The sequence below is a fragment of the Lampetra fluviatilis genome, chromosome 39 (genome assembly GCF_964198595.1).
Source record: "Lampetra fluviatilis chromosome 39, kcLamFluv1.1, whole genome shotgun sequence".
NCBI lineage: Eukaryota > Metazoa > Chordata > Hyperoartia > Petromyzontiformes > Petromyzontidae > Lampetra > Lampetra fluviatilis.
The window spans coordinates 1,296,000-1,309,290 of NC_136313.1; the positions used below are offsets into that span (position 1 = coordinate 1,296,000).

A 13,291-nucleotide genomic window follows, 5' to 3' on the forward strand; every position below is an offset into this window, starting at 1 on the left:
TCTTTATTCATACTGCAGGAGGAATCCGATGGGCTAAAAAGATATTTTTTTCACAGATGTCCAGTAGGAGCGGGTCAGAAAGTTACAACAACAAACTGTACGAAAATACGATAGGAGTGCAAAGTATAGGAAAGATAAGGAAATCACTAAATATAGCTATGTTTATTTTACCAAATAAAGCCCACTGAGCTATTAGCTTCTATTTCAGAAGCGACCTGGCCACAAATGATAGCGCAACGAAGTGTCTTGACATGTCTGGAAATTTATAGCAGCCAAATAATCTGACCGCAGCAAACAAGTGGACATTACAGTTGGGAGTTTAACACGTAGGCTTTCGCGACAAATATCATCCATAATATAGGTTTTTCTTTTGGATTAGATCGTGTAAATATGGGAGTATAAAAGCAAAACATTGGATAAAGGTCTCCCCATGCCACGTCAGTGACATGGGCTGCTTGACCATGCTTCACCACGCTGGTCAGTGAAAATTGGTCAAGTGCCAGGGCTGGGTCATGGCCCGTTCAGATATCAACACTGCAGCTAGCCACGACTGGGAATCAAGCTCGGCTCACGGGGGGGGGGGGGGGGTTTCCATTGCGCAGTGCGCTAACCGCGGCACCACAACTCCGTACCTGGGAATGGTTTATGATTGCCAAGAAATTTAATTTTCATCAGTTAGAAAACGAATCTCCCCGCTTTGCCATCTCTTGGAAGGTTTGGCAATGCGTCAGCACGCAGTCGTTTTTTGTCGTTGAACTAAATCTTTTTATGCTGCTTTGCGCACTGCTTGTTGTGGACTGAGCTGCCCCCATCATCTCCCCCGCTGCTCCTCATCCTCCTCCTGCTGCTTCTCACGCCCGTGCACGCTCCGCTCCTGCTTCTGGTGCTCTCTCCTGCTTCTGCACCCTCCGCTCCTGCTTCTGGCGCTCGCTCCTGCGCCGTGTGATCTCGAGCCTCGTTCCCCCCACCCCCACACTTCCCGTTTGGCATCGCTAATATATCAAAGTTTCTTGTGGTAACAAAACTGTTACGATCCATGAACCTGTGCAGTGGAGGCTGCATGTTCTAACCATGTTCTCTCGTCTCTCTCTCTCTTTTCACATTGTTTACCTATTTTATTTTTGTCTGATCCTACATTTATTTAACGCCCTTTTTTCCATGCCCCCTTTTGTCTGTCTCACTCTCTTCCCCGTGATTCTGTCTCTCTCTCTGTCTCTCGCTGTTGCTGCCAATGACGATAGCCGGCTTGGTGAGTCACATTGCTCGAACCAGTCGCCCGTTCCTCCCGACGGCAGCGAATCGGCATTGCCATGAGACCCGTAAACCGCCTCACGCTGTGGCTTTGGTGGCGATCCTCCTTCCTTGCAGACCTACGGGCACGACGACGACGACGACGAAGACGACCTCAGCGCTGAGATGGCGAACCTTGAGGGCCTCATGAAAGACCTCAACGCCATAACCTCCGCGGGAATCTGACCCATTTCTTTACAAATGGATCTCTGGGCGAGCGAACGAGAGTCGCGTTAATAGTTTGCGTTGCACGTCGTTCCGGCGTTGTTTTTCATAGCTCTGGGAACCATAAAGCAAGCCGCCGCTCTCCAGGAGATCTTGAAAACTCGGGAAATCGCGTCGCTCCGCAAGATGTTCACGACGCCGACAAGCGTGCGTGTAGCGCGCGCGACGGAGCAGCGTCTTCAGAGAGCAGCGTCTTCAGAGAGATCCTTCGAGAGACGCCTTCCGTCCCTGCTGGGGGGGGTGGCACGCGGGCGATCGGCCACGGGGGAGGAAGTCGAGCTGCGGCGGCAGAGCGCCGACGGAAGAAGGAGCCGAGCGGGGCCCTGGGGCCAGGCCGATCTCCTGCCCCTGGGGCCAGGCCGATCTCCTGCCCCGGCTGTCCCCGGGGAGGCAAGCCCGGGCGACGGCAAATGGGGAATAATGCCGTGAACTTTCTTTATACGTCGGAGGACATTTTATAAATAGGTGTTTTGCTTCCTACTCAAGCCCCGTTTATACTTGTACTTTTATTTTTAAAGCTTGTAGATAGCAGTTATTGTTGTTGTTGTTTTTATAAATTGTTAAATGTACATAATTATTCAGTGGGTGTTGTTGTTCAACGAGTGCTTTGCTACATTGCATAAAGGCTAACGGTTGGGATTTGCCAGCAGCTTTGGGTGTTACCGCCTCCGACGTTGTCGCGCCGCTACCGCCGCGCGCACCGCCGGTGCATGTACAAAGCCGTACCGTGAGGTCCGCCGTGATCGTGTTCCCAATATCGCCGTGCGTGTTGTTGTGTTTTTTTATACGCAGTGAAACGGATTTTTCATATGAAATATTTCGTTTTTTTTGTTATCATTTTTTTTGTAAGTTATACTATGTATAGAATTAGTCTTTACGTAAGTGTTTTAAAATAACTTGTATAAACATGTTTTTTTTGTTAAAGGATTTAAAACAACAAAAATTTGGAAAAATTGAATATGCGGTTAAAGGGAGTGACCGCAGGGTGGATTAAATAAAAAAACCATTTGGAAACATTTAATATGCGGTTAAAGGGAGTAACCGGAGGGTGGATTCAATCAAAAAATATTTGGAAAAATCAAATTTGCGGTTAAAGGGAGTGACCACGGGGTGGATTCAATAAAAAAATATTTGGAAAAATCAAATTTGCGGTTAAAGGGAGTGACCACGGGGTGGATTCAATCAAAAAATATTTGGAAAAATCAAATATGCAGTTAAAGGGAGTGACCACGGGGTGGATTCAATCAAAACAATATTTGGAAAAATCAAATTTGCGGTTAAAGGGAGTGACCACGGGGTGGATTCAATCAAAACAATATTTGGAAAAATCAAATATGCAGTTAAAGGGAGTGGCCACGGGGTGGATTCAATCAAAAAATATTTGGAAAAATCAAATTTGCGGTTAAAGGGAGTGACCGCACCCCGAGCGTGTTGGGTTCGTGTCGCCCTGCCATGCCGGCCACGCCGGGAGTCATGACCCGCGTGGCCATTGGCGATCTCCAGCTCACGAGCGCGCGGCATAGACGCAACGCGGAGCGAACCGGGGGCGGGGAGAGGGGGGTTTGTGCTAAATTTATAATTAGTTTTTTTGTTTAAAAGTTGCTTTAAAACAAACGTGTTGTCGTGCAAACCGCCCCCACCACACACCCCCACAAATCGAAATAAAGAATGAATATGCAATTGTCTTTCCGCAAGAGACATGGACGCCGAGGTGTTTTTTTCCCCCGTGTTGGTAAGATGAACGATGAGCGTCGCGCGGTTGTTTTATCACTTTGCTGGGGTTCTTTTTGCCTCATTCCACTTTTGCTCTAGTAACTGATGGGCCGCCAGGACACACCATGAGGGTGAGCGAGGCCGTATTCAGTAGGCACTGTGCCTAGGGCCTCCGAAAACTTAATGGCCTACGAAAAAAAGATGTGACCGTGTATTTTCGTTTGTATGATAAAAAAATATAACCAAGATATATTAATATAGCAAGGATGGCAACAGTGTATACACGAAGAGGCAGGGTCATGTCAATCTTTTTTTTTTCATAAGGTGAGAGAAATTAACACCGGAGAGGAACTTTTCGAGATTGTTTTCATTGCAAAATTAGCAAGGACATCTTCAAAACGGTGTTTTTCGCACATTCTCAATAGAGTCGTGCGAGTAAAGACAAAGGCGACATTGTCCGATGGTTGATCGGGGACAGTTTTAGCCTCGAAAAAGAACGCTCCCCTTCACAATTCATTCCCAAGATGGCAAGCTACATACTTACAGCAATGTAAACATTCGGAAATATGTTGATCATCTTGTCAGATATTTGGGCTTTGACCATATCTATATAAGGTAAACTGGGGGAATATGGCAACTCATTTTTAGATGCAATAATTTTGACAAAAGTTTGTATTTTAGAAGTGTTTTAAATAATTTTTTGCCACAATTAGTTGGCTGCTCGTTGCAATTTCTTTGCAGTGGTAACAAGTCATTGACTCGTTGGAAGTGAGGCATATTTGCACCGAAAATAAGAGTCAAATCTTTAACGAAAGTCAAGCAATATGACGCTCGCCATGCGGTTGTCCCGTCAGAACATTTAATTTGTTATCGATGAAAATGAACGGCATCCTTATAAAGCTGCTGCGTCATCTGATATGATAATCATAGTAAAAAAAAAGAGTTGAAGAAATTTACGCTTGTAATATTTTTTGGCTTGCCTTGTTTTTTACAAATAATTTCAAATTAAATATGCTTATCTGCAGTACCACAGCACGCTCCCATCGAATTAGGGCACAGACCAAATAATGGACCTATCAGTCGCGACATCTTTCCAGCGGCTGGACGAAGCCCGCATTGAATGAGCGGAGTGACAGCGGCGGTAGTAGTGACGTGGGGCAGCAGCGGTAACAATTTGTAGAAAATTATCACCGACCGCCTCCGAATCAATAGTGCCGAGGGATTACAAGAACCTTAATCCGGCCCTGGGGGTGAAGGCGTTAATGAATCGTACACACGACGCAAATTACAACCGGCATAGATGGCAGCCGCGTCTATGCCGGGGGAAAATAAAGCATTTTAAAACGACATACATTGTGGCCATATGAACATGAAAAAGGGCAGAGGCTGAAACTGCACGGAGGAGTTTGCATCCAAGAGATTTCCAGACAACGGGAGCAGAAGCCGAGAAGGAGCGACCTCCCATAGCCGGACCTTCAGCAATAATAAAACACGTTTCGGAGACTTGTGTTGCCTCCGAAACGGCGCGATTTATTTATATTATTACTTTTATTAATTTTATTTTTTACCTACGTGACTTTACCGAAGAAACCTAAGAGTATGGTTAAGCACTTTTTTATTCTTCAAACCACAGTCACACTCGTTCCTCATAACCAACCCCGAACACGCAGCCCCTTTTAAACCCTCCATCTCTGCCCTCCTCAATCCACATCTCTGTCTCGCGTGCCGAGTCCGTGTGACGTCAGTTTCCCTTAACCCTTGACCCCCGTCGAGTGCATTCCCATGCGTGTGGTTGGTGTGTACTATGTTGAGTGCGGAGATTGTCTGTGGTGCAAGTGTGTGAGGATGGCTCGGACATCCCCTACAATTGTATCATACACACGACACTGGGATATCCACCCACTGTTGTATCATACACACCACACTGTGTGGGATATCCAACCACTGTTGTATCATACACACCACGCTGTGTGGGATATCCAACCACTATTCCGGGTGGAAGCTCCACTCTGTGCGAAAGCGACACGTCCCGGTGGGGACGGTCGAATGTAATTGTCTCGAGGCGTACGCGACATTACCTGGCACTTAACATTCATCACTGACCGAACCCTAACGTGGCGAGTGCCGGGCATGATGGATCTGTCCTGCAGTAATGAAATCCCCATCATGTTTATGGTAATGAGCTTGGGGAAATTGGCAAAGGAATGGAGCGGTTCGGAAGCAATCTGAGTGTACAATTTGGGTCACGTGCCCTGGGGAATGTGAAATATCCATTTAAAGTTAGCAGGCAATCTATTCGTAACAGAAGTGCATTGTTGAACTCTTTATATGCAATATTGTCGAAATGCAGATTGATAATTATCAAGTACCGATGTATGTACGCATGGCTATTTTAAATACATTTCAAGTGGCCGGCATATGTGGGATTAATTTGCTGGCATTCATACTCCCACTATTAACTTGGGGAGTCCCGGAGTACGGTGGCATGTAAACCCATCATCCTGCGTGCCCTTACCCACCACCACCGTAGATGGGTAGAGCGACTTGCCGACACCACCCTAGCCGGTAAACTCTGACCCTTGCCTTCCTCTCGGCAAAAGGGAAGAACCCGCCCGCCGTGGATAAGGATCACTGAAGCAGAAACGGTTGCTCGGCCTGGCCTGCATGAAGCCCAGGAGGCCAACACCCGCCCGACGTGGCGAAGAAACAGTTGTGCACGCAGCTTTTATTTCCAAATCGAGCACAAGAGACGACAGGACACGTTCCAGATGTTAGTCTGTGGCGCAGCTCAACTGTCACTGCATCCCTGACGTTTTGCATTCTTAATACGACGTTAAACGTTGTTGGATGTGCCGCACCGGAGGCCTGGCGGTGGGCCACTGCACGATTTAGTGTCCAAATGTTCTGTTTTACGGCAGACATGGGGGTGTGTTTATACCGGATCTTCCTGATATGATGGTAATGTGACCAGAAAGTTACGAGTTAATGGTGTCGAAGCCACGAGGCAAGGCAGGGGTGTCGGCCATTACAAAGAGTACAAAATGGAGGCACAAATAGCGTCTCAGTGAAGATGGGCGCATCTGTTCATTGTGGGACTTTAAGAAGCATTGTCTGCAAGTTCGTTTATGTTCTTATAATACTAGGAATGCTGTTATACTGTTAGGATTGCTGTTATAATGCTGTACATGCCTTTATAATGCTGTTAAATTGTTATGATAAATATGAGGCCTAGTTTACAACGAAGTCTGCCACTTGCATTATTGTGAATGTTATTTGTAGTTGGATGAGTCGAGCCAGACTTGTGCCCATGTAACTTTAATGCGTTCTTGAGAGCAAGGACGAAGAAGTATCTCATCCACAGTTCAGTGTTACTTGCAGTGCTGTACATTTGGGCTGCAGTATGGTGATTACACAAAGTGACCTTATTTAAGACAGTAGATTATTCTCGTTGCATAGCTATTCAGTGCTAATGTAGGTGCCTGGTCCATCCAGGACCTATTATTCAGAATAAAGTTATCTCAGACAATGTTATGCTGCAGTGTTCTTTCATTGTATTGATATTGCAAGTATTAACAGATGCTGTATTTTGTGCTGTGTTTTTCCATGAGTTTTACCTCGTTCTATTCATTCAATACGTTGGAGTCGGATGTTCACCCTGGCTCTGAAAGTTCATTGAATGCGAGGTTAACTACTCGGATAGTGGTGCAACGCAGCGCACAGCAAGGCCGAGACACCGACCGACTCCACCGCCGAGTGTGGGTTTGGGGGCGTTGGGCAGTGCCGATGTCGGCTGGCGGTTCTGATTCAGCGGTGGGATGGACGCGATGAACCTTATTCCCCCGTCGTTTCAACTCTTGACCTTCAGATTGGGCGTTCTGCCAGGGCCGCTACCATTGTCCAAGCGTAATTGGTACAATAGTTAAGTGGTTTGACATCACTCGGTGAGATGGTACATGAGGAGACAGAAATGAGAGTGCTGTTTCTACAGGGATTTGCCTTTGCCCGTAACCTGTAAGCGCATTGTTTTAGCCTGGCAATCCCCTACATTTCTAAACAGGAATGGGGAGATAATTGTCCGTGGATTTTTCTCTGCCTTGCGGAGGCGGCTGACCTATCTCTAGCACCGGTGAGAGGACTGTGGGGACGTGCGGATGTTTTTGATGATTTGTGACACTCGCTCCACCAAGGCACGGTCAACTGAAGGCCAGAACACGTGCTGATGATTTTACTGATGTGGGATTTGTTGAAACGTGGGACGGGAGTTACCTCATATGCCAAATAGCCATAATAACCTAAGTTCAATGGCTAATATAGGTTAGTTAATGGATATCTTTTCACGTTATATTTCCCACTTCTTTATTTAATATATCGCATAATAAGCCCAAACACAATGGAGAACTTAACTTTTCATTGAAATAATAACCTATGAAAATTTGGCCAATTTTGCCATGTGAATATATGATTGCGAATTTCACACTTTTTATTTCATGTATAGAGCACTATGCTTAAACACAATATAGAAATTAACTTGTATTGAAATACGAAGCTATGAAAAAAAAACGTGGCCGATTTTGGCCGATCTTTGGATGTGACAAATGATCGTGAAACTTCCCACTTTGTTATTTCATGCACAGCATGAGAAACCTGCACACAATGGAGTTCACTTTGGTCATAACTGCATTGAGAAGGTTTAGATTCTAAGTTTTCGTGACTGCAATGTTCCATACTCTTTGGTTCTTTCGGTAAAGTCACGTCGGTATAAAAATAATAATAATTTTTTTTATTTAAAAAATGTTTTATTTTATTTTATACCTACGTGACTTTACCGAAAGAACCAAAGAGAATGCATTGAGAAGCCCTACACACAGACTCTGTCCCTCATTACACTTGCATCGATGGTACAAATAGGAAATCAATCGTTCTTCTTAACATGTTTTATTTAGTGTATTGAATCATGAACATTTTACATGCAAGATACTAAAACTGCTATGTAGAGTATTTAAAATACCCCCAAAAATATCTCCGGTTCCTTGTTTGTATAAATGTAAGAAAGTTGCACACATATCTGCGCGAAAAACAACTTTATAATACCTGCAATAAGTACAATAACTTCAAACAATACATCTTCCCTGTAGTAATATACACATCACATCTCAATTATGCTGATCATATAGTTAGCAATAACAAGTTGTATTCGTCTGGAACATAATTTTATCCATCCATTGAGTAGGTAGCAAAAATCTGTCAAAACTTGACCCTTCCCCCCCTCCCTGGACACACGCGGACTTTTTACCCACCCCCCACCGAATCCTATAGAACGGCCGATATTGAATACACGCAGAAACGATCAAGGATGAATAATATTAATGTGTTTAAGCAAACAGATAGTCCACCGCCGGACTATCTAACTAATTTGAAGGCCAATGTAGACAAATTATTATTATCGAGGCTTCACCCCCCCTCCGTTTCCTATGCGTACACTGTCAGTAGACCCTCATACGCAAGCGTACGCATTTGGGTTAACCCCCCTCCCTCCTCCATGCGTACGTACTAAATGGATGGCCCCAAATATCGCTCGCCACTCATGTTAGCCCAGGATGTGCTGCTATCCACTCTTCCAAAGAGAGATGTGACTTCACAATGCATCAGGACATTTATCAAGTGTGGAATGAAAACCACTTCTACGCATTTCCTGGGTTACGTATGCACGTTGAACTGATTTTGTACCGTAGGTAGCCAACCGTGCTAATTGGAGGTGCGGGGAAGGATAAACTAAACACAAAGCAGTTCTAAAGAAATTAGTTTTACAAACACTAGGACTATGCCCACTTTCTACTTGGAGGCCACAACCATCACTTTTTGTGTAGAGGTTTCATTTCCTTCAAAACAAAAAATCAGCATTGGTCCAGGATTGTTAGAACAATAACCTTCCCAACACGGAACTGCCACAGAAAATCAAACTCCTTTATTCGGACAATTGGGCGTTTTACGCAATTGGAAAACAAACCAGTTTTGACTCAAACGTTTCAAAAGAATAAAAGCTCATGCTTGAGATCAATTACAAATCTTAATCGGAGAGTAACATAATTTACATAGTTTCACGAGGTACGCTATAGAACTGCAAAGTCGTTTTATTTCTCACCATGCGCAAAGACCAATTGATGCCAACACAGTGACATTAACAAAACCTGCGAGACAATGCTCCGTTCAAATTTCCCATCCCCGACGTGATCCAAAAATGAACACTCGACTGCTGAACATCAACAAGTGCCCCCTTACAGGGGGTCTTCCTATAGTGGCCTTTCTGGCAGGGTTTTTGTACAAGACCAACACGACCTGGGCAAAACATTTTTAACTGCCGAACAGTAGCACACCACGGATTTGCTTTGTAGCTACAGGGGAAGCCTTCTTAAAGTTAACCACCAAGTAATTACGAATGCAAAAGTACGTGGACACGTTTGATGCCATTGTTCTGTATCATACATGGATGAGCGCGGTTGGCTACGTACGGCTAAGAAAGATGTGCAACGTGCATGTAATTCCCGATTTGTATATTCATCTGAAAAAATCTGAACCTGTTTTTAGGAATTCATATTAGGAAGTTCGGACCAAAGATCCGGATGTTTCTGAGCACGTGCCCCTTTCCTGACAAAAAAAACGACCGTCGCGTGGCATCGGCCCATGCTGTTTTTCTCATTGAGAAGACATTTTAAATGAGTACATCACGTGTCGTTAAACACGCCACCACCCGACACAGCCAATTAGTATGGTGCCAATTCGTTACGAGTACAGCACACCGGTGTGTTGGAGAGTAAACCCACAACATTTAGAATGTGATTGACGTTTTCGCCGGTAATTACCACCAGCTTCAACAGGCGATAACCAGAATTCCCCACCTAACTAAAAAAAACTATTATGGACATTGGTCGTGCAAGCCTACGTGTTAAAACCGAGTACATCTTGTTATCCGAAAAAGATTCACATCCGAAATCCTATTATGATGAATCCGACACGCATCTCTAGTACAACAGGCCACACTTTAAAAGACAACGACCATGAGCAGATGCTATAAAGTTTGTTTATTCTCAGTAACACGCATCGCGGAGGTTATCAGGACACGCCACGCACCTCATCCTTTGGACACTGAAAGTGAAAAAAACGTGTCCACGTGTTGGTTTCGATTTGCCTTTGCCTCGGGGATTCGACAGCGGCGCACGCTGCGCAGAAATATACAAACGAGGATTGCCAGATCACCCGCGAGAGATGGGAGCGTTACAAAGAAAGGTTTCAACAAGTGAAACTGAAATATGGTGGATCGATTCCACCCTCCGTTTAAAAAAAAGTACTTTCCATTGTTTGTTCTTGTGACTGAAAATTAATTGCAGTTCAGTGTTTGGTCAGAGGGAAACAAGGCTCGTTGTATTGTAACTCAACTTTGCAGACACAACGATCTTCCTGCATTTGATGTATACTAACCCACTACCACGTTCAGACAGTAAGGCTTATGTCAAAATTCGTGTGATGCCCTGACACCGGTGATGAGCAATGTGAACTAGCCTTGAGACGGAATACTTCGTACACATAGTTGTAATGCTGCGAACGTTAAGTACAGACTTCAGATTATGTAGAAACGCAACAAACTCGCACGAGTCGTTAGGAAACACGAAAACTCAAATCAGCCCTTATGTGCTCGTATAGAAAAAAATGTCCATCAAAGTATTGAGCCTATAAAACGTTGCGTAACATTCAGGTCGATTATGTCAACAATGCAATTTCCGGTTTAAAGGCGAATTTACAACACTTTTTTTTACAAGCTGATTTAATGTTAATACTTTTTCATTGACCTTTGGGATAATAACGTGACTGCCCAAGTTCACCAATGCACCATTTGCTGACATGTCCAATCTGGATGATACAAACGTGCAAGTGCTCTTAAGAGTATGTCCTCTGCCTTCGGAGCCATGCGGAACAAGAGATAACAAAAACATTTCGTAACATTTGTGACCTTGTATTTCATTTCGCGCCACCGCGTTTTATTATCCCGTGCATGCAACGCATGTGGCTGTACGGTAGAGTCGGGTAAAATGTAAAGCCTACGTGTTAAACTAAAATGTAAAAATGTGGACGAACTTCCGCACCCGTTCCGAACATGTGGTTTATGCTTCACAAGTGTAAATATAGCTTGCTTGACTCCACTACTTGTGTTTTACCGTTATTGTACAATTGGGTGTATGCAACACTGGTACATTTGTACACCATGATTTCCATTAGATGGAACTGCACTGGGTTCTGCATTCGTGGTTCTGCACCTACTGGACATCTGTGAAAGAGAGGTTCTTATAACTCATCGGATTCCTCCAGTCGAAATACAGGTTCTGATAGAAGATTCTGAGTGAATTGTATTCCCTCTGCATATTAATAATAAAAATATCACATCAAAGGAAACCACCTTTGATATGACATTGACACTGTTCGTCTGCATTCTCTTGTTCCCAGTTGTAAAATGTCATTTTAAATCCAATTTTCAGATCTCTAGAGGGTTGTCAGGTTGTACTTGCCTCCAAGGCTGCACATCACCCACCATACACGGCCATGCTCACAGATGAGTGTGCATGCCTCCGATCAGTTAAAAGGGAACATTATTCCAGGCAATTGAAGGCATTTTTTTCGTGAACTTGTGAAATAGGTGGTGTTGCAATGCCTGGGATAGAACGCAACGCAGAAACAGTTTAGTAGGGTCTGGTGTAGACGTACTTTGGTAACATGACGTCTGTGGTTCGATCTCGTGTGGTGAGCATGGATGCAGATGTGCAGTGTGTAGCGTAGGGTACATTTTCCAATTCATTGCGGTATATAATACAGTTCAATGTATTCACATCATGAAGGATAGCCGATTATAATTCAACGCTCGGCACCGACTTGGACAAGTAACAGTTGGCACGTTCACCAAAACATAAAACATTCCTCATAAATCCTGCCTCGAAATCGTATACACTGTTCAATGCCTAACACGACTGGCTACGACGGCGGGTCATACAAACTTGCATTCGCTATTCCCTTTGTGATTTAAATTGTCATGCCACGTGGGGGTGTGGGGGGAGCGGCAGTGATGCGGCCGGAGAGCGGTAGCACGTTGGCCGCTTCATCGCAGAGGTACGCGGTTGCCCCCGGTGCGTTAACCATCAAAAAAACAGTGGCCGGTAAATATATCCTGCAAGGTTCATATGCGAGAGTAGGACATTGCTTTCTGTCGGCGTCGTGGTCAATCGATCAATAATCGTCCCGCTTTTCCGAAGTGAATTGGGTCGCGGGGGTAGCGACTCCACCGTCGTGGTCAAACGTTCCACATTGTAAAATGCACCCGCGAGTTTACTCTGTTGAGAATCAACGCGACAATAATCGGCCCCTCCCCCCACTCCTGCAAACAACATTGAATTCCCTGAATTGAAACGCACATGGCTGTACTCAACTGCCTCTTTATATAAAAAAAAAAAGTGGGCTAGCGCGCTACTGCGCTGTGCGCACAACTGCGATAGGCAAAACACGAACTCGTTATCGTTGAGAATAAAAGCAAATCCGTTAGGTGGAGTTGAACACCTTTCACGGCAGCCCAAATGTGTCGTGCCCGTGCATAGGGAGCGGGAGCACGGCGGGTGTCACCGCGAAGTGAGCCTCACCCCCCCCACCCCACCGCGAGGAGCAGTGCCCGTTCATCCAATGCCACGTTTCCACTGGCACATTCGAGCCGCGCCAGCACGGGGGAGACCTCACGGTAAGGGTTTTTTTCTTTCCCACTGGTGATTTGCTGGGCCTCACCCAGAAGTGAACCCTGATACAGCTTGGCCTCGAGACATCTGAATCTGCCTCTGGGCTATGCCGGGGCCACAGATGTGGTGAATCATTATTTTCGTCACGTTTTGTCAGTCAAGACAAATAAACGGTATGACGCGGTGACACTGCGTCCACCATCAGCGGCTATGACGCCACTCGATTGGTTCTTCCGCTCGGTTGTGTTAAGTTTACAAACGACAAGACAAAGAAATATAAAATGAAGGCTTTTTAT

At 45.0% G+C, this 13,291-nt stretch overlaps 1 protein-coding gene across 4 annotated transcripts in view; it reads left to right on the forward strand.

Annotated features, from left to right (window-relative positions):
- LOC144945833 (neogenin-like) overlaps positions 1-3,195 on the forward strand; it is a 99,641-nt gene extending 96,446 nt beyond the window's left edge. For 3 of the 4 annotated variants that reach the window (XM_078874383.1, XM_078874386.1, XM_078874385.1), the window contains one exon: positions 1,369-3,195. In XM_078874383.1, the coding sequence (XP_078730509.1) occupies positions 1,369-1,476 (108 nt within the window). In that variant the 3' untranslated portion in view covers positions 1,477-3,195. Of the gene's footprint in view, positions 1-1,241 lie in introns of all 4 variants that reach the window. The other variant, XM_078874387.1, reaches the window with a different exon arrangement.
- Positions 3,196-13,291: the final 10,096 nt, after the last annotated feature.